The 21,262-nt window shown below is 53.9% G+C and overlaps 1 protein-coding gene and 1 long non-coding RNA gene across 5 annotated transcripts in view; one reads left to right on the top strand and one right to left on the bottom strand.

Moving 5' to 3' along the window:
- Window positions 1-21,262, top strand: part of RALB (RAS like proto-oncogene B) — a 60,390-nt gene that overhangs the window by 10,239 nt on the left and 28,889 nt on the right. The window contains exon 1 of one of the 4 annotated variants that reach the window (XM_027099192.1): window positions 9,740-9,784. The exons of 1 other annotated variant lie outside the window; for it this stretch is intronic. Coding sequence is in view for 1 of the 3 variants with exons in the window: in XM_027099185.1 (XP_026954986.1) it covers window positions 18,665-18,768 (104 nt within the window). In the remaining 2 variants the exon portion in view is untranslated. Of the gene's footprint in view, window positions 1-9,739; window positions 9,785-10,136; window positions 10,477-17,497; window positions 18,769-21,262 lie in introns of those variants that run through there. 2 more of the 4 variants (XM_027099190.1, XM_027099185.1) reach the window with 2 other exon arrangements.
- On the bottom strand, window positions 3,474-9,345 carry LOC113616040 (uncharacterized). The gene is made up of 2 exons (XR_003431194.1): window positions 9,030-9,345; window positions 3,474-6,788 (listed from the first exon to the last, which is right to left on the bottom strand). It is a non-coding gene; the product is annotated as an uncharacterized LOC113616040 (long non-coding RNA).

Below are 21,262 nucleotides of genomic sequence, written 5' to 3' on the forward strand. Positions count from 1 at the left end.
TGCACAACGATGTGAACGTGCTTAATGCCACCGAACCGGGCACTTGAAAATGGTTGAGGTGGTGAATTTTACGTTGTGTATTTTACCACGGTTTAAAAAATAATAATAAATGAATTCAAAGCAAAACAAAGTCAAGGAAACGGATTTGAACCAAAGGGCCCGTGCAGGCCAGGTTGGCGTCGCATTATTTAATCCCCAGCATCCTGTGTGAGCTGACTTTCTCCTGCAGGCAAGAACGCTGCGGCTCACGACCTCCCCGGCGGTCCAGCGGTTGAGACTCCGCGCTTCCACTGCAGGGGGCGCGGGTTCCATCCCTGGTTGGGAGGCTAAGACCCCACATGCCGCACGGCGCGGCCAAATAAGTAAATGAATAAAAATACTTAGAAAACTGAGGCTCAGAGCCATGACACAGCTTGCCAAGGGCCCTCGGCCAGGCTATGGCAGGCCGGGATTTAAGTCATCTTTGTGTTACGGGTGGGAGCTGCTCCACTGTTCGTGCTGGGTTGCAGCGTCCGGCACTTGGCCTGCTGGGGCTCCTCACGCCCCCAGGACAGCAGAAGAGAACGTGTACTTGGTGGTGAAAATGTGTGCACAGATCAGAGAGGCCTGAGTCATGGGGAGGCTTCTTAGAGGAGGGGGTGGGACTGGATAAGGCCTGGAGGGGCACTTCCTCCCCCATGCCCCCCCAGGGGTAGGGCTGCCACACACCATCTCATGTGAGCCCCGCTGTCGTTGCTGGGGGGACACTCGCATGCCTTGGGCGGGGGGTCCCTCTGTCTGGGCCGGCCACCCTCGCCTCCCTTCTGGGCAAGCCCAGCAGCTGGGGCTTTGAAAACGTTGGTGGGTGTGGGCCACTGATATTTGCCCAACCAGAGATCCCTGGGCTTGGGCAGGCTTGTCAGATTTCGCAGATAAAAATACAAGAGGCCCAGCCGAACCTGAATTGCGGTCATCAGTGAATAACCTGTAGTATAAATATGCCCGCAGTGTTGCAGCTGTAGTCGACGTGGCCACCTTAGTAGTCGCGGCCGTTGTCCACTGAGGGAGGTGGTCTGGGTGTTCCAGGTCAGGGGCCTGCCGGCATTGGTCATCAAGGCCAGGGCCCAGCCTGTCACGGCTCTGCTGAGACATACGCGGTGGCCTTGGGTCAAGCCGCTACCCAGCGTGAGTTGACCAGGCTGACAGCAGGGTCTGTAATCGCCAGGCGTGAGTAAGATGGGCCGTGTGCTTGACCTGCTCTGCGTGCCACACGGAGCCTGCAGTGGGAGACTGGTGCTGTCAGCACGTTGGGGGCCTGTGCTCCTGACCTGGCACGCTGGTCCCTGCATGTGCCTTCCCCGCCTCCTGCTGTACCAGTGCCTCCAGACGCAGCCCTCTGGCCGCCACGTACCTTCTGCTGTGTGTCGACCACCTCACGTCGGCCTCACCACGCGTCTCCAGTTCAGTGAATGCCACTGCCTTGTCCTAGAGCCTCCTAATCCTATCCTTCCAACCATTCTCTCATCCATCCACCCATCCATTCATCCATCCATCCATCCATCTGCCCGCCCACCCATCCATCAGTCCATCCGTCCGTTAATTAACAAGTATTGAGGTTTACTATGGGTCAAACACTGTAGCAGGCACTTTGCATAACATCTCAGCTGTAGGAGGGATTAAAGGAATTCATATTTAAATGTGAGTGGCTGATGACAGCCATCAGATATGAACAAAAGGACCCAGTCTCCCGTGTTTCAGCAATAGGTCATCTGGGGAGAGATTCTCTAGCCCGCCCTTTATTTTATTTATTTATTTAGCTGCGCCGGGTCTTAGCTGCGGCATGTGGCATCTAGTTCCCTGACCAGGGATCGAACCCAGGCCCCCTGCGTTGGGAGCACGGAGTCTTAACTGCTGGACCACCGGGGAAGTCCCTGGCCTCATCCTTTAGACGGCAGCCACTCCTCCAGGGAAACTCCTGGAGAGGGCTTAGGCTGTGATGAGGTGGGAGCAGGAACACGGGGTGGGGCCTCGAGAGCAGGGAGCTGTGCTGGCGCTGCCAGAGGCGTGGCCTCCGCCTTGTCGGGTGCCCGTCGGGAGGCGCAGAGCACAGGGCCCGAGAAGCACTCTGCCCTGACAGCTGGTGCCTGGCAGAGACTTGAGACTCTCACGAGACGGAGAAGACCGAGGTCCAGAGAGGGGAGGTGACTTGTCCAAGGTCACACAGCCTTGCAGCCATGGGCCTGGGATAGAGTGTGGACTTGTCAGGCACACCTGGTTTGAGGCCTGGTCTGCCTCTCGACCTCACTGACCTACCTGTGAATTGGAAATCACACCTCCCTCTTGGACTGTGCGACATGAGACATGCTGAGAACCCACCGTAAACTGCTCGGCCTGCGCCGTGGCGAAGTGCGGCGGGGGGACGGGCTGGACCCCAGTGTCAGCCGAGAGGCTCCTTGTGGCCTCAAACCCACCCCTGCGGCCTCCCGAGTCTGGGCCTCGTCTCCTACCTGTGTGAGGTGTGGGCAGGCCGGCTGGCCCTTGCCATCATGCTGTGGGGCTGTGCAGCCCCCTGGGGCCCGCCTTGCTTCCTGCAGTTTCCGGGCCTGAGTGTCCTGCGGGATGTGCCACCTGCGAGGGCTGTGGAAGGAGGTCGCCACCCCATCCTTCTGGGGCTTTCCCAGCAGGGACCCGGCCTCCATGGGAACCTGCAGCTTTCCCAGCCCTGGGGGCCATGCTCACCTCATTGCCACTTTAACCTTGTTCCTGTCTACCCAGCTTCTTCTTGGCTGTTGTAAAGAATTAAAACTCATGTTTTAGTGGTCTTGCTGCTGGAGGAGGGACTAGGGGCTGGGGGACGGGGCTGACTTTACTAGTGGTAGTTTTCCTTTCCTTCCAAAGCAGGGGCCCCTGGCTCAGGGGTCCCTTATCCCCCACTGGCCACCCCACATTCCTCAGCCCTCTGACCCCTTAGCCTTGCCCTGCTCTCTGGAGCGGACGCAGGGATGAGATGGGCTGTCCATAAAAAAAGAAAAGCACAGTATAAAAAAAGTGCGGCTCATGAAAAGAATCACGGAGCGGGGGAGGGGCAGAGTGACAGTGGCTGAGGGGCGGGGCAACCCAGCCGCTGGAAGGGGGCGGGGCAGGGGCGGAGGTGCAGCCCAACTCCTCCCCCAGCAGCCGGCAGGCGGTGAATGAGGCCTGGGGCGCCTGGTCCGCGCTGGGAGGCCGCCCCGAATTCTCTGGCTGCCCTAGGCCAAGAGCAGAGCCAGTTCAAGGCCAAGCTCCGGCCGGGCTTGACCTCGGGCTCTCCGCCTTGGTCCTCTGTGCCCAGGGGCCTCGACTGGAAAGGGAGGAAGCGCAGCAGCATGGGCTGCGCGCGGGCGGGAGAGAGCAGAGGCCAGTGCCCGCGGCGCACCCAGCTCCTGGGGAGGAACTTTCCCGGCCCCTTCTGGGTTCTCCCGGCTGGCCTAAGAATTAACTAGACGCAGGGCAGATTCACAGGGGAAGTCGACTGTAATTAGGTACATACAGGGGCCCCCTAAGAACACGGGCCCAGCACAAGTCACGCAGGTGAGCCTTACGCGCCATCCAGGAGGAGAGCGGGTGGGGTTGGCCTTCAAAGGGGACGAAGGCAATTTACAGGCAGATGAAAGAAGCAAATGAGCAAATGTTGGATAACAGATGTTTGCCGGGCTGTGCAGGGGCATTGGGACACGGAGGTGCTCTGTGATCGCACGGGCCTTGCTGGTTTCCCCCGTCGACCACCCCTCACTCATGTTATTATATTACGGTTTTCTGCAGCGATAGTTCTTCCCGGAACAGGCCCTCCATCTAAATTCTCTAGGCGGTTAGTTAGGGGGAGGGTCGAAGTCTTTTGGGCCTTGATTGTATTTAGCTCAAAATAATGTGCAAGCTGAAGAGACACATTTTGGGGTGGCAAGGTTCGCTCCCCTACACAGCCAGCATCACTTCTTTCCTCATCCCTCCTCCTAGCTCAAGTTTGTGTGTCCCCGCGTCCTCTCTGTCTGTCCGCGTGTCCACCTAGCCGCCCAGAGCTAGGCTCCGTGGGGCTCATGCATCTGCAGCTCAGGAGCACGGCTGGGCTCATGCTGTTAGAGGGGGCCGGCTTCCTGGGAGACCATGGCTAGTGTTTCGTGTTGCAGAGAGCTCAGCACAGAATCCAGACACTCGGGGCTCATTTTCGCTCACCCTCGAGGGCTTTGCCGCTGTCACCCTGCAGGACTTTTGCTCTGGTTACCTGGAGGTCAGCACTGGATCTTGGTGGTGGTTACTGTGGAACCACAGAGCGTGTGTGTCCCCAGAGTGGGAGGGGGAGAGGATGAGCTGGCACGCGGTGGGTTGAGCCACAACGATGAAGACTTATTACTTAATGGCAAGACAGACTTGCCCTCATTTCTGGGGGACAACTCTTGGTAAGCTGTGATGGCAGAAGGATAAGTGCAGCTGATTCAAGAGCTCAGCTAGCAAGGAATCATTGTTTTCTAACGTGCGTCCCAAGTGGAGTCGCCTCTTTTGGAAGGGAAAGCTCCTCCACCTAATTACGGGGCTTCTGCAGGGCAACTGCTGGGATGTCGTCTGGTTAGTTCCTGCTGCCTGCCTAGGTCCGTAGAGACCACAAGGAAGGTGGTAACGGTGAGAGAGAAGCTCTTGATAAAACAGTCTTTTTCAGTGACAGTAACTAAACTGAACACCAAAGGCAAGATTTTGAACACGTTTAGGAATAAGTGAGCACCAGGGGCTTTTGTTGGTAGCTGCCAGCGAAAGGCTGCAAGGAAGGGGAGGCTTGGGGCTGTTCCCCAGACTTTGGAGGAGGATTCCAAGTGAGAACGCAGGAGTCGGGACCTCTTCCCGGGGACGGATAAGTCACTCCATGCTACTTGTGTGAACTAAAGTTCTCTGGTCCTCCCCTAAATACTTGCCCTGACCTAAGACTTCAGGTTTTAGTTTTGGACGATGCAAAGGCCCAGGAAGGAATGGGAACCCACAGAGCCGTCTTTTTTTTTTTTCTTTTTGGCCGCGCCATGCGGGATCTTAGCTCCCCTACCGGGGATTGAACCCGTGTCTCCTGCATTGGAAGCGCAGTCTTAACCACTGGACCGCCAGGGAAGTCCTGCACTGAGCTGTCTTTAGTCATTTATTCCTGTGTGTGAATGAGCCTGTGAGACCCGTTCCTGAGAACAGGAAGTGCAGGGCACTGAGGGCTGGGGAAACACAGAGTAGCAAGGTGACTGGATCACTGGAGATGCACCCCATCTAGTCTTGCTGTTTACAGTAGATTCTTCCCGCCGTCAGTAGGTAGGAATGGCTTTTTTCCGTCTATAGATCGGTGGCCCCCCTCTAATCGAGGCGGTCACCAAGTATCAAATGCCCACAGGGATGTCAGAGCTTGTCAGACTCTTTCCAATAATACCATCCAGGGCTGTTCTGGCTGATGTTCTAGGAAACTGGCCAGCTGTCTGCTCCACACCCCGTGACTCCACAAGCCCCGCTCCACCTGGCTCTTGAGTGCCCGTCTCCCTGGAGTCAGTGCACCTCTGGGGTCCCGACGTCCAGCCTTGCCTCTGCTTCCTCTGGGATTTGGCAGGAGGACCTTCTGTTCAGTGCTTTTGCTCCCCTCCTTCTGCAAATCTCCCCGAACCTCCTGAGGGCAGGTCTCCCTTCCAGCCTCTGGCCCTGCGGACCCCACTTTGCTTGGACCCCTGAACAGCCTTCTAAGCCCCACGCCCACACCTGCCCCTCACAGCTCGACCTCTACACGATAGCGAGAGTGGTCTTTCTAAAACCTAAATCAAAGCCTGTCCGCCTGCAGACTTGAACCTCCTAAGTGGCTTCCTGTCACACTTGGAACACATTCCAATCTCCTCACCCTAACCTAGGAGCCCCCGCATGATCCAGATCCCACCTCCCTCTGCACCCTCTGGGGTCTCACCCGCCCGCCCCGCCCACGGTGCTCCGTCCACGCCTCCTGGCCGCTGTCTCTGCGGCTTGTTCCTCCGCTCGGAAGGTCCTCTCCTTCCCCTCACTCCCAACCTTTCCTGACACTGATTCCTTTGCGTCCTTCAGGTCCCAGCTTAAATGTCGCCTCCTGAGAAAGACTTTTTTTTTTAAATTTTAAATGGGGGCACAGTTGCTTTACAACGTTGTGTTAGTTTCTGCTGTACAACGAAGTGAATCAGCTATGTGTATACACCTATCCCCTCCCTCCCACCGCCCGCCCAGCCCACCCATCTAGGAGGTCACGGAGCACCGAGCTGAGCGCCCTGTGCTGTACCGCAGGTTCCCGCTAGCTCTCTGTTTTGCACATGGTAGTGTGTATATGAAGAGAGACCTTTTTCTGACCACCCAGTCTGAGGTCATCGGGAGTTCTCAGGTTGCTTGTCCATCTACTGGTTCTCTCGTCTGAGTTGTCCACCACTGCATCCACAGCTTGGTACACGTTAGGGCCTGGCGTCAGTCAGAGGACGCGAAGCTTTGCAGCCGAACAAACAACTCCTGAATCTTAGTGCCTTCAAACCACAAACGTTTATGTCTCGCCATGGTCAGTGGACATCTCAGGCCGTCGGGGGCGGGGGTGAGAGGCGCTGTGCTCACTGCAGGTGCCGGGGCTGACGGCGCGGCCACCCTCCCAAACACTCCCAGTGGCCGTGCCATTGAGAAGGGTCTCACACTGACAGTCTCCTGCCCCCAAATGACTACGTGTCCCTTCCGCTTCCAGGTCATTGGGTAGAACTAGTTACATCGCCTCACTCAAGCACAGGGAGCTGGGAAGTTCAGGTCCCGCCAGTGCCCTGGAAAGAGAAGTGGAAATACTTGTCAGACAGCGCTCTGGACTCAGTTGATAGTTTTGAAAGAGGGAGCATCTAGAATGTTTCTTCTACAGCTGCAGTGGGTACAAGTCACCTTACAGGGGCCTGCTGGGGATCTCGTATCCCTGCTGTTCAGGCCCTGGGCTCTGCGGGCAGTCAGGGTTCCCTTAGGAGAAGTTCAGCAGACAGGGGTGCCCCGAGACCAGACAGGAGCAGTCCCAGAGGCTCTGTGGCCGGTCACCTCTCAGGGCCCATCCCCCCATGGGACATGCTCCTGGGCCGTGACCTCTGTGAGACAGCCCTTCCAAAAGTGTTCTGATCCTCTCTGCACCCACCATGCTCAGCCGGGGCCTGGCGTGTCTAGGAGCCGAACAGATGTTCCTCCCAGGGGAATCCCTCCGAGTCCTGGGAGTTAAAGGAGGTAGGGAGGTGGGGCGGGGGGGCGCGGGTAATGGGGGGGAGAGAGTAAGGACAGCATTTCTCAGAAAGCCCACTGCATTCATCCTGCATGACATTCTGTTGCTAGTCACAGCAATGGCACTTATGCACCCAGGAAAGGTAAGGAAACCGCCTGTGGCCACCGTGGACCCTAGGGGTGTGGGGACAGGAAACGCTGGTCGTCTCCACAACCCTGATCCTGTCCCCTAAACTGCCCATTTCAGCTGGCCGGGCTGCGGGGAGCCACTCCACTGTCTCAACATGCATTTGGTCAAATGACATCATCACAGCAGGTCATTCCCGCTGGGCTGCACACAGCGCTGGCTGTGTGACAGCGGTGCGCACACCCCAGACACCACGGGCCTCGGGACGAAATGCTGTCCCCTAGGTGGTTACGATGGGCTTGAGTGCACATCTTGGCCTCTGCTGGCAATCACAGTTGAAGCTAACATTTGTTAAGCGCTCATCAAGTTCCTAGCACTGTATCTACCGAGAGCTCTATAGGTAATTGCATTTAAATCTTCACACCTGCAGGGCACAGGCGCTGCTCCTATGGGATGGCTGGGGAAACTGAGGCCCACAGAGGCTAAGCAACTTCCTAATCATTGCTAGTTCTGTGAATCTGTGCTTCCTGATTCTAAACCTGTGCACTTCATTGTTACTCCATAGGAAAAAGTTTGCACCTGACTCCCCTTCTAGGTTATAAATACTAGAGAGCTTCCTTTTTTAAAAAAAGTTTTTACCTTGAAGTTTATTTTATTGAAGTATAGTTGATTTACAATGTGTTAATTTCTGCTGTACAGCCAAACAGTGATTCAAGTTATACATATACATATATACATTCTTTTTCATATTCTTTTCCATTGTGGTTTAACAGGATATTGAATATAGTTCCCTGTGCTCTGCAGTAGGACCCTGTTGTGTATCTATTCTCTACACAATAGTTGGCGTCTGCTCATCCCCCACTCCCAGCCCATCCCTCCCCCACGCCCCCCCTTGGCAACCACCAGTCTGCTCTCCACCTGTCTGTGAGTCTGTTTCGTAGGTAAGTTCATTTGTATCGTATTTTAGGTTCCACACATAAGCGGTATCACACGGTGTTTGTCTTTCTCTCTGAGTTACTTCACTTAGTGTGATCATCTCTAGGTCCATAGAGAGCCTCCTTTTTTGAGAAGCCTCGTACCTTCTCTCTTATAGCACCTGGCAGAGTTTCTGTCATATAATTAGCAGGCAATATAAGCCTTTAATGCGCACAAGAAGGGTAAAACAGAATACTTAGGATAGTAGGGTAACACTAGGATATTCTGGTGACATGTTTTTGGTTAAGACCGTTACTTAAGACTAAGTTAAAGCTTCTGTGCTTTTTGATACAGCTCTTGGTGAAGGGCCTGAATCTGTTAGCTGCTTATACATAGCAATGTAATCAAGGCACAAAGCCTCTCATATACCACACGCAGCACCCTGGTGTATAATTATCAACAAAGAAAGGATTAATTACACGGTGCTAGCTGCTATGGATATCAAATTGAACAAGAGATAGTTTTCATCCCTAGAGATATAGCGGCGGGCATTTAAACAATTGATTGCCATACAGTGTGTGACGGACGTGCCATGAGGTTTGTGTAGGGATCAGTGGGGCCATAAATCCTGCGGAGGCGAAGTGGAATGAGGGTAGGACTCAGCTCTAAGAAGGGGCAGTTAGGAAAATCAACCCAAACCCTATTTGGATCGAAATTACAAGTTCCTGAGCCTTGTGGGTGAAAAACCCGTCGGCCATGAGCTTACCCACTGAACTTCCGACATCAAGGCTACAGCTGGGGTGAGGATTCCGGCCCTTGTACGTGACCTGGACCAAGTCATTGCGAGGCCCTGGCAACCCCATGACTGCTAATAGGGTGTCATCAGCGTGGTGAGTGGTGGCGGCAGGCGGAGGTCCCGCCTCGGGAGCCCCGGGCCGGCGTCCCGACAGCCGCCTGGAGGCATCGTGATTTGCCTCGGTTTCTCCACATCAGGCCTGCCTTTCCCTTTTGCTTTCCAGGGCTCTGGCCTCGCCCTGACCTAAGCCCACGGCGGAAGCACCCCTGCCCGCCACGCCCAGAGTCCCCAGACCTGCTCGGATTCCTTCACTGGAGCAGTGGTCACGTGCAGCGCGTCAGCCGCCGACAGGAGGAAGTGGAGGCGGGCGGGGCCTGCGTGCGGAGCCCGCCCCTCCCGCCCTAGGCGGATTCTCATTGGAGAAGCTTCCTCCTCACCCCGCCCAAGGCTGGGAAACTCCGCTTCGGATTGGCTAGTAGGCTCCCGATGGGCGAGGCCTCCGGGGGACGGGCGGGAGCGGAAGGCAGGGCGCGCTCTCGAGGGGCGGGGTTGCCTAGGCGACGCCGGGCGCGCGCTCGGGGGGTGGGGAAGAGAGCCGGCGGCTCAATGACAAATCGGCGGGGCAGGGCTGGGGTCCGGCCGCCGGAGGAGGCGAAGGAGCGGGCGGGGCGGGTTTAAGGGCGGGGGCCGGTGCGGACGGCCAGGCGGCGCGGGACGGGTCGCAGGTAAGGGTGTCCGCGCCCCGGCGGGGCCCTGCGGGCGAGGTGGGGCGCGCCCCGGGCCGGGTGGCACCTGACCCCGGCTCCGCGCAGGGCTGTGGCAGGAGGGCGACCTGGGGGCGGCGGCCCCGCTCGGGCCGGGGGCGGGGGTCCTCCCAGACCCGCTTGGGGCGGAGGAGATGGGGGCGGCGCCCCAGCCACCTCCCGAGTCCGGCGCTCCTTCCCTTGTCCCGCAAGTGGCCTCTGCCGCCACTTCCTGCCTTTCGGGCCTCCAGCCGAGGAGGGTCCACTTCCTCAGGCCCTTAGTCGCCGCTGTGGTCAGGGTGAGGCTGTGAATGTTGCACAAACTTCTTAGCGCCTCAAGAGCTTGGCCGTGGACTCCCGGGGGCCGCGCTTCGGAAGTTGCGCGGTCTGCTGCGTGTTGGGTTTGCTGCCGTCCTGGTGCTGAGCGCAAAGTTGCCCCCCCCGCCCAGCTCCCTTACGCGAGGGGCTGGCGCTGGGGCGGCTTCTCCCGGGGCGCGCCTGGACCTGCACGTGCGCCTCGTCTCGCCCCCGTAGGTCTAGGAGGTCGTGCCCGTGGTGGGTTCAGACGCTGGTGCCGAGACAGCTGCGCCCAGGCTGCTCGTGGGAGCAGCGTCCGTTCTGTGCTCGTTTTCGGGTGAATTCTGGAAACGTTGGAACTTTGATGTTGCTTTCAGGTGAGTCTTCCGGAGTGAAGCTCTTGTGTCCCCCGGACTCGTTTAGAATTGCCATTGGGAGAGACTTGGCTGATGGCTCGTTGGAGTTGTCTGTGACTTGGTTTCGTCCCTTGTAGAACAGTGAACTTTCTGCTTTGCCCCGGTTTCCTAACCTCATTTTAAATGTTTTTTTGGTTAGGTTTTGAGGATGGATAGTGGGCACTGATTGTCAGAAGGGCTAGTGTATCTTTCAGACGGGTAAATGACCCGTATTTTAAGAAAGCAGCAAGATTCTCGGATGTCACAGTTGGAAACAGTTTAAGGCAGTGTTCCGTCAACCTGGAACAATATGATTGGAATGTCAAGTTCTCAGATACGGGGTGAGCGGGAAAGGTAGGCTTGAATATTGGGAAGGACAGGAGGGCAAGGTGCGAAGACCCACGTTCTGAAACTTTCTTCGTGGTGTGATCTCGAGCACAGCTCTGCACTTCTCTGTGCCGCAGAGTCCACAGCTGTAAAAAGGTGATAGTCATCCTCCTTGTTAGGATTAAACGAAGTAAGGAACGCTGGCGGCTTCCTTTGTGGCAGTGGGGGTTAGGGTTAGGGGTGGGAATAAGGCCAGGGACACACATCCCTCGTGTGTGGCTTCAGTTGCTACAGCTAGTCTTTCTCCTGCCCCATCTGGGTCTTCCCTTCCTTTTCTATTCATGTTATTTCCCATTGGAAACAGTGACTATTCTGACCTGAGATGTCAGCAAGATTTCCCTATGCCCAGGGTTTCGTATGAAAAAAAGTGGGCGGGATAACTTATTAGATGTCTTTTGGGAATACGGGACTGGACACATAAAGATAGGAAAACAAGAATAGGGCCGCAAATGGGATCTCAGTGGGTCTTGGTAGAAGGTGGAAGAGGTGGAAAAGTTCTGATTTCTTGCCTTAATTCTTCAGGGTTCTTGCCTTGGTGGAAGATGGCTTGATATTCTGGAAATGTTTAGACCACAGGGTTGAGATAATTCTTTGGGCTGCATCACCCAATCCCACAATAAGTCTTTGCATTCAGTTACTAAATTCTTATCCACCTAGAAACATAATTGGAGCCTCTTTCTGAAAGCTAAATGTGGAGACAGTGTAACAACCTAGAGCAATAGCACTGAGAGATCCTGGCAGCTCTTCTGAGGCTTCCAGTGCAACTTGTCTCAGGGTGATAGCAAGAGTCCCACTTTTCATTGGCTCCAAATCCAGCTCGTCCTTGACTTACTGAAGTTACGTCCCGATAGACCCACCATAGGTTGAAAATATTGTAGGTCAAAGACGCATTTAATACGCTTAACCTGCTGAACCCATTGCTTAGCCTGGCCCACCTTAGACCTGCTCAGAGCACCCCCATTGCCTCCAGTTGGGCAGAATCACCCAAAACAAAGCCTGTCCTATAATAAAGTGTTGAATATCTCATGTAGCTTATTGCATTCTGTACTCAGAGTGGAGAACAGACCGGCTCTGTGGGTATGGAGGGTACGGACTGGTCTTGTATCAGCTGTTCCCCCTTGTGGTCCTGTGGTTGACTGGGGCTGTGGTCCAGCATCACAGAGAGGAGTTTTGTTTTTTTTTCCTTTAGTTATTGAAGTATAGTTGGTTTACAATGTCGTGTTAGTTTCAGGTGTACAGCAAAGTGAAACATATATATGTGTGTGCATATATTTTTCAGAATCTTTTCCATTATAGGTTATTACAGGATATTGAGTAGAGTTCCCTGTGCTATACAGTAGGTCCTTGTTGTTCACCTGTTTTATATAGAGTAGTGCATATACGTTAATCCCAAACTCCCTAATTTACCTCCCCCTGCCTCTCATCCCCACATGCTATCCCCTTTGGTAACCATAAATTTGTTCTCTATGTTTCTGGGTCAGTTTCTGTTTTGTAAATAAGTTCACATTTGTATCATTTTTTAAAAAGACGCCGCATATAAGTGGTATCATATGATACTTGTCTTTCTCTCTCTGACTAACTTCACTTAGGATGAGAATCTCTAGGGCTATCCATGTTGCTGCAAATGGCATTATTTCATTCTTTTCTAAGGCTGAATAATATGCCATTGTATATATGGACCACATCTGCTTTATCCATTCATCTGTTGATGGACATTTAGGTTGTTTCCATGTCTTGGCTGTTGTGAATAGTGCTGCTATGAACATAGGGGTGCATGTATCTTTTTGAATTACAGTTTTGTCTGGATATATGCCCAGGAGTGGGATTGCAGGATCATGTGGCAGCTCTATTTTCAGTTTTTTAAGGAACCTCCATACGGTTCTCCATAGTGGCTGCACCAACTTACATTCCCACCAACGGTGTAGGAGGGTTGCCTTTTCTCCGCACCCTCTCTAGCATTTATTATTTGTAGACTTTTTGATGATGGCCGTTCTGACCGGTGTGAGTTGGTACCTCATTGTGGCTTTGATTTGCGTTTCTCTAATAATTAGCGATGTCAAGCATCTTGTCCCGCGCCTATTGGCCACCTGTGCGTCTTCTCTGGAGACGTTGTCTATTGAGGTCTCTGTGCACACAAGAGGGTATCTTACCGCATATTGCTAGCCCGGGAAAAGATCAAAGTCCAAAATTTGAAGTTGGTTTCTACTGAATGCTTATCTCTTTTACACCATCATAAAGGTGAAAAATCGTGGGTCACATCCTAAGTTGGGGGCTGCCTGTACAGAACATAGAGCCCGCTGGATGTTTTTCTAAAGTGAATGAGTGTTGCTGAGGAGTCTGAATGGAAGAGAGCTGACTGAGTACCAGAGAAATGGAGCCCTTCCCTCACATGCGGAGGGGGCCAGGGTGGGCAAGGAGGAGGAGGGAACCTGATCCTTACTGAGCATCAGCTATCTGCTGGCACAGACCCCCTGATCTAACCAATACCAGGTAAGTATCTGGCCTGGGAGATTTGACCATGAGCTGTGTCCTCAGTTCTTTTGGTTCCTAGGAATACAAATACGGGTGTGCACGTGTACATATTGGATGTTCCAAAAAGTAGAGGGGCCAAGCAGACATGAGGGCAGGGCGTGTGAGCTTTTGGGTGGGTGAGAGTGGAAAGAAAGACGAAGAGAATGTGGATGCGGAGTGTCAAAGAGGGAAGGTACGTGTGGTTCCTATAGCAACTGCAAAACACCAGCCGGGTCTCAATTTCAAGTTTATGTTACTCTAAAAAAAAAGTAAGTGCTTATCATTTTCCTGAGTGTTCTCTGTCGTGGTTGTAGACCAATCTTTGGGGAGTTTTTGCCTTTTAAAAAATCGAAGTCTAAATGCAGAAACGGGTGCTATCAATAGATAATGGCTAATACATTGCTGTCTTTGTTGCTTTTGTCGGTGCTTAGTGGGCAATATGTATACAGTATGATTTAGGCCCACCAGATTGGGAATCGACATACAAAATACTGAGTTAGGTCTCATCCAAATTGAAACATTCCAAGCTATGTAATTTTGCTTAGTATATGTCATGAGTTGAAGGAAATAGAGTAGTTTGGTGCTGTGTGGCTGCCTGCCTCAAAAGTTTGTCTGTCTTTTGAGTGAATTTTCCACTGCTGTGTAATAAATTGGCCCAAATTTAGCAGCTTAAGACAACAGACATTTATGATCACATAGTTTCTGAAGTTCAGGATCTGGGAGCAGCTCGGCTGGGCGCTCTGGTTCAGAGTTTCTCCTGAGACGGGGCACGCACGGGCCTGTGGCCTGGGGGCCTCAGTGCTCACCACGTGGCCGTGGCCGCTCCGCAGGGCTCTGCACAACCTGGGCGCTCACCTCCCCCGGGGCAAGTGACGTGTGTGTGTGTGTGTGTGTGTGTGTGTGTGTGTGTGTGTGTGTGAGAGAGAGAGAGAGAGAGAGAGAGAGAGAGAGAGAGAGAGAGAGAGGGAGAGAATGATCACGATGGAGACTGCCGTGCCCTGGTACCTCCTCTTGGAAGCCGTGTACCATCCCTTCTGCCAGCACATGGACCAACCTGGTGCAGTGTGGGAGTGGGCTGCCCTGGGGAAGCCTGATGACCATTGGCATTCTTGGAGGCTAACTACCACAGTTTCCTTTTGAAGGTTTTGTTTCATACGCTTCCTGAAGTTTGTGCCACGGGAGATTAAAATGCAGCTGGGGTTTTTACTGTTCTACACTTGAAACGTTGTGTTCTTTCTCTGCTCCTTCATTGTCAGATGCTAGGATTAATTAGCCAAATATTCAGTAGCTTTGGAAATTAGAAATTAAAATCTCGCTAGTCCCTAAACCAAATGGAACAGCTGAGCTTTTTTTTTAACCCTGGGACAAATTGGTAAAAAATTATTGCCAAAATGATCTCCTTGATGAACAGCTTAGTCAGTCATTAGTGATCTGTGGTTTTTTTTTGTTTGTTTGTTTGTTTTTTGCGGTACGCGGGCCTCTCACTGTTGTGGCCTCTCCTGTGTGGAGCACAGGCTCCGGACGCGCAGGCTCAGCGGCCATGGCTCACGGACCCAGTTGCTCCGCGGCATTTGGGATCCTCCCGGACCGGGGCACGAACCCGTGTCCCCTGCATCGGCAGGCGGACTCTCAGCCACTGCGCCACCAGGGAAGCCCTGATCTGTGTATTTTTTAAAAATAAAACTCACTGGCAAAGTAGCTGAAAAACTCTTGGAAAATGTGGGTGATGGACACAAGGCTTTTTATTAAACGCTTCTTCCTGACTTTATGTATGTGTGAAACTTTCCACAATAAAAAGATTTTTTGAAAAGGGGGGAGGGAGAAAAGAGGCATAATCACAGGAAAAAGTTTTCTGGAGCCCTGACATTAAGACCAATAAATAAACTATGGCATTCCAGGAGGAAGAAAAAAAAAAAAGGCCCTCTTCCAATTATTATAAAGCTTTGGACAATATTTCTCTGCTTAGCAATTCTTCATTTCTCTTTTGAAACCCTAATACATTTTAACCATCCACCTGGACAGAAGGGCCCTATTCTTTTAGCTTCTAGATGAAATCTTTCTGGAGTGTCCATACGTGGAGAGAAGAATTTAGGGATCCTGAGCCGGAAGCCTGAGTCAGTGACCTCCAGGTTTCTTTCCGTCTCTAAAAATTCTATGATTCTAGTACTTTCATGTAACAGATATCCTTTGACTCAAGCATATTTATAACAAGAAGCTTCATAAATCATGTTAAATTGTAACTTCAGCAAATGAAGTCTTCTGAGAATCGCTTCTGTTCATTCCAGCCCAGTTCAAGGCTGTTGGACTTATCAGGAGGCCAAGTGGAAAAGTCAGCACAATTTGCCGTTCCTTTCTTCCTATTTTTGGCTCTTTTCCCATCCGCTGCCCCAGTTTATGAGCTAGTGTCTTACTTTCCTTTATCCTACCGTTTATCCTCTCCCATTGTCCCCTCTTTCCTCCCGCCAGTCAAAACAGGAAAAGATGGGGGCCAGTCAGCCATTGCGGAGGCGCTGATCCCATCGTTACGACGGGATTTCAGCCAGCGTGGTACCTCTCCTCACCCTTGCATATTAGGCCTTTTTTAAATCTCAAATTGCATGTTTGTTCAGTAAAGTCTGCCGGTTTTTTAACTTCTAAAGGGTTTCTACACCTGATTCCAAGGTGGGGTGGGTGAGGGCACACCACTGAGAAACCCTCTGCCACCAGCGGGGCGTCCTTCATTTCAACCCGACTGTGACACTCTACCCAGGGGTAGCGCCAGACTCCACAGCTCAAGGGCCCAGTCCCACAGGACTGGCGCCGCTTCAGACACCAGTCGCGGGTCCAGGTCGTCACCTGTGCTTCCGACCAAGTGGCTACAGATCGGAGGTCCCCGTGACACCGTGATTGGGTTTCAGGTGCCAGGTCGTCACCTGCACTCCTGACCAACTGGCTCTAAAGCAGAGGTTCTCACCACCCCCTGCTTGGGTTCAGTTAATTTGCGGGAGTGGCTCACGGAACTCAGGAAGCCCATTTACTCGTTAGATGACCAGCTTGTTACAAAGGATGTGAGTCAACAGCCAGGTGAAGAGTGCACAGGGTGAGGTCCCAGTCGCAGGAGCACGTGTCCTTGTGGAGTTGAGGCCCCCAGGTGGCACGTGCCACCGTGCACTCTGGTCTCCCACCTGGAAACTCTCCTCAGCGCCTTCTTTTCGGTTCTTACGGAGGCGCCGTCACACAGCATGGCTGATTCAATCGCTGGCCATTGGTGATTGATTCAACCTCTAGCCCCTCCCTCCTCCCCAGAAATCAGGGGGTGGGGCTGAAAGTTCCAGCCCTCTTTTCAAGGCTGGGTCCCCCAGCGTCCTCGGGTGCTTCCCCAGAGTCCCCTCATCGGCCTAACCCAGTTGTGGTGGGAAGGGGCTTGCTATGAACAAGACGACACTCACATCACCTTTATGGCTCTGAATCGTTTTCAGGAACTGAGGACAAGTGCCAAACATAACATAAGGTGCTCCCCTTGCTCTTGTCATTCAGGAAATTCCCAGGGTTCTGGGAGCTGTGGGCAAAGGCCAAGGACATGTGGGAACTATAATTAGGTCACATCTGAACGACCACGTATACCTCACAGTATCATAACCTCCTAACTAGTGGAAAGCCTGTCCACCGTGCCTTGTCCACTGCCATTCCCTTAGGCCAGGCCTGCTGCATTGGCCCCGTCTGCCCTGGGCCCCTCTGCTTTTCCACACTGTAGCTACAATGATCTTTTCAACTTGCAAGTCTAATTTTGTCACCCATTTGCTCGTAACTCTTGGAAGGCTGTTCTGTGCACTCAGCAGAAAGTCTAAAATCCCTAAACTACTGGCCCTTACTTTCCCCTCTGCCTTCATATGATGCCAGGCTCCGCCTCTTTCTTTCTGCTCCAGGCAGCCACGTGGGTCTCTCTTCAGTTGCCTGAGTGTACCGTGCTTCCTCTTGCTTCCGGTCTTCCTAAAGCCAGATGAGGAAAGGGTAGAGCGCGTGGAAGGGGTCCTGCGCGGGACAGTACTTGGCCTGTGCTGGGAGCTGAAGGAAGGCACACTGGCTGGGGGAAGGCCGGTGCAGGGTCTTGGGGGCGACGGTGTGTGGAGGGTTTGGATTTCATCCATGGTGGGCCGTTAGCGGGCCGTAAACACGCGTCCGCTTGTAGGGGCTTTTGTTTACAGCGGGACTGTGTGGAGAAGAGCTTGCGGGGAGGCTGAAGTGGCGATGAGAGGTCAGTTAGCAGGTCGTGGCCGGTCAGTGGTTGGTGGCTGGGCCTGGGCTGTGGAAGCAGATGGCTTTGGAGTGTGACTTGGAGGTGGAATCAGCAGAACTGGCTGTGAGTTGAGGTGGCAGCGGGGCCAGAGGGGTCACAGGTGACTCCTGGGTTTCTGGTTTTAGTGATGAGTATGGCTGGCTATGGGGAATCACGGAGAAGAGCGGGTTTCAAGGGGGGAAGAATCAAGAGTTCTCTTCTGGGAACGTTAAGCTGGAGAGTCTCGTGAGACACCCAAGCAGGGAGAGGTGGCCCAAGGCAGAGGAGGTGAAGGAGCCTGGAGGTCAGGAGAGCACCCTGGGCTGCGTCCTGAGAGTTCAGGGGCTACAGATAAAGCTGCTGAGACGGATGAGATCCCCACAGGGGAGAGTGGGGACGTGAGGGGGAAGGCTGAGCTCGGAGGACTGACACGGGAAGCCAGGTCGAGGAGAAGGACCTGACGGCACCCCTGCCAGTGGGGCTGCAGGGCCCGGGGGGGCCGTGTCTGCAGGGAGATGCAGAGGGCTCTTTGCTTGGCCCGCTAGGCGCCTTCCCCTTGCTGGGCACACTTGTGTCCCAGCTGCTGCACCCTTGTGTTTGAGAGGACCGGAGAGGAGAAAGAGAAGTTTAGTTGGAGTCTGCGGCATGGAGTTTATCGGCGACCTTGACGGGACGGTCTCGCTGAGCTTGTGCTGGGGGAGGTGCCGGGTCGAGCGGATTCTTAACGGAGGGAGGAAGCCCAAGGCCCTGCTGCTCAGAGGGGCTCTGTGGCGGGGGCGGCGTCTGGGCGGCGCCGGCGGAACCGAATCGGCGCCACCCCAGACCGGCCGAGTCAGAATGCGCGTCTGAACAAGATTCCCAGGGAATCTGCCCGAGAGGCACTGGCACGGAGAGCCAGGCCCACAGAGAAATTGTGTCACCGGCCAGAGGGGCGTATATGTTTAGGACGAAGGTTAAGCAGACCACGTCTGTATGTTGTAGGGGAGGATCCCGGAGGGAGGCGAAGGCCGATTGGCGATGCAGGGAAAGGAGGGTGACGGCAGAGTGCCGCTCTTGGGCAAGGGGGCAGCACGCGGTCCAGAGCCTGCGTGGAGGGCTGGCCCGCAGGAGCCCAGGAGGAGGTGGGTGTGGATGCTGGGCATGGGGGGGAGTAGAGGGGCGGCATGCTCGTGGCCTCTGTTTGGGGAAGCTGAGGTAAGGGCACGGGGGCAGAGTGAGCACGGGGAGGGCCTGGGGAGCCTCCCAGGGAGGTTTCTAGGAAGCGGGGAGTGCATGCCCGTTCCGCTTTGTGACCCTAAATGCCCGGCCTGTGACGCTTCCTGAGGCTGGTTGCGTGGTGTGCTTTCCCGCCCTGGCAGCGTTTTTCCACCAGGCGCGGGTGCTGGGAAGGATGGTGAGCGGGAGGGAGGGGCTGCAGGGTCCCTGCCGGGGAAGGTGGGGCGTGGGCCCGCGGGGGAAGCTGCTGGAGGCCAGGGCTGCCGTGTGCAGAGGCGGAGAGTGCTGGCGGGCTGGCCCGTGAGCCGCTGAGCTAGCAGGTGGCGGCCGGGGCTGGCCCGCCGGAGGACATGGCGCGGATGGTGGTGCCCTGCCGTGGCTTAGCTTCGGTGCCTCGGCCAGTTTCTTTCTCGAGACTTTCTAGAGGATCAGAGTGATACTCCAAAGGTGAAGTGCTTACTCAGAGCCAGGTATCGCGATAGGGCTTTTCTCGTTTCTTCATAATGACCCGGAGGATACAGATCTCCTGTGTATTTTATGCATCACACGGAGGCTGAGAAACGCAACTTAACCAAGGTCGTTAGCTCCCTCATGGCAGGCTCCAGACTTCAAGTCGAGCGGCTTTTTCTCCTGATCCACACTGCAGTTGGTATATACCTACTTTTTAAAAAGTTGTGGTGAACTATACATGACATAAAATTTACCATTTTGACATTTTTTGCACGTACAGTTCAGTGGCGTTAAGTACATGCACGTTGTTGTGCGGTCATCACCACTGTCCCGACTCCTAGGCACTTTCATCATCCCATTCTGAAACTCGGTGCCCGTTGGACACGAAGCCCATCTTCCTGGCCCTGGCCCCGGCCCCTGGCCCCTGCTGGTCTACTTTTCATCTCTGTGACTCTGACTGTTCCAGGGCCCTCGGATAAGTGGAATCACAAGGAGTTTGTCTTTTGTGGGAGCTTATTTCACTCAGTCGAATGTCTTCAGGCTTCATCCATGTTGTAGCGTATGTCAGAATTTCATTCCTTTTTAAGGCTCAATAATATTCCACTGTATGGACGGGCCACATTCTGGTTTCCATTCCTCCATCGATGGACACTTGGGTTGCTTCCACGTTGTAGCTATTGGGAATAATGCTGCTCTGAACACGGGTGTACAGCTATCTATTCTATCTGCTTTTTGTTGTGCATTTCCTCTCAGGTCTGTGTTTTATTGATAGAACTTGTGCTCTAGTTGCCTCTGCATTTCTGTCTCTTGATGAGCTTTACTGATCCATGAATTCCAGGATTTCACACCACGTTTAAGGTCTCTCCCACCCCACCCCACCCCACCCCAGGCCACTAATGGAGCAGCACAGTGTCCAGCTCAGAGTGGGGATTCTGAGGCAGGACGGCTGGGTGGCCACTCCCAGCCCTGCCACCGGCCAGTTCAGTGACCTTCCTGGTCACGTATCTGTGTGTGTGTGCATGTGATGTGCTATCAGATAATGCAGAAGTGGTGGTAGCACGTCTCTAAACAGGATCTTATTTGGGTTAGTCACTGGGGACGGGCCCGCGTACGCCAGTTCCAGACTTGACCTTCGGCCGTCGGGAAGTGAAGCAGCTCCCGTGTCTCCACGGCGGCCTGTGCAGGTGAAAGGAGCTCAGGTCTAAACTGGTGGCCCGCTCCAAGGCTAGTGAGACCCTCAGATTCCCGGGGGGTGGGGGCCTGGCGGGAGAGGTCTTTATTTCAGAAATAATCACACATTCTTAAACAGCCAGAGCTTGCCAGTTACCCTCCACCGTTTCTTATTGCTTAGCTTGTAGCTCAGCAGAGTCATCCTTCAAGGGCATAAGCTTCTCAGCGTTTACCAGCTACCACTTGTCCTTCTGAGGCCTCCCAACCCAGACGGGAACTTGCTTTTCTTATCCACCACGGATTGAGCATCTCCTAAGTGCCAGGCACAGGGCACACAGGGTGAATGGGCAGCTCTCGGCGTCTCTGCGGGACAGACCTCATCCAGTGCAGCCATGGGTGGTGTTGACAGGCCTGGGAGCCTGCATAGACTGGGAGGGTCAGCTAAGCTGGGCAGCGGGCTGTCCAGGAAGGTGGGGGGGGTGGAGATACTCAGGCGGCCACTCCATCAGGAGGAAGGAACAGCATGTGCCCAGAGGTACAGACCAGAGGCAGGTGCTTATGAGAAGCGCCTCAGAGCTTTCTGGCTTTGTGTTAGTTAATTGAGTTTGTTTGCGTTTAAGGTTGATTTTTTTCCCCCTTTGGCGGGAGAACAGATAAAGAGATATGCTTTAGGGAACAGAAACACCTAAAACAAATTTCCTTAGGCACACGGGAGCACTAAGTTGTTTTGCAGATCTAATTTTAGAAGAAAAAAAAAACAGCAAAAACTTGGAAAGGAAC

The sequence above is a fragment of the Aethalodelphis obliquidens genome, unplaced genomic scaffold, assembly GCF_003676395.1.
Source record: "Aethalodelphis obliquidens isolate GAN/ISIS:26980383/991018 unplaced genomic scaffold, ASM367639v1 scaffold129, whole genome shotgun sequence".
NCBI classification, from domain to species: Eukaryota; Metazoa; Chordata; class Mammalia; order Artiodactyla; family Delphinidae; genus Aethalodelphis; species Aethalodelphis obliquidens.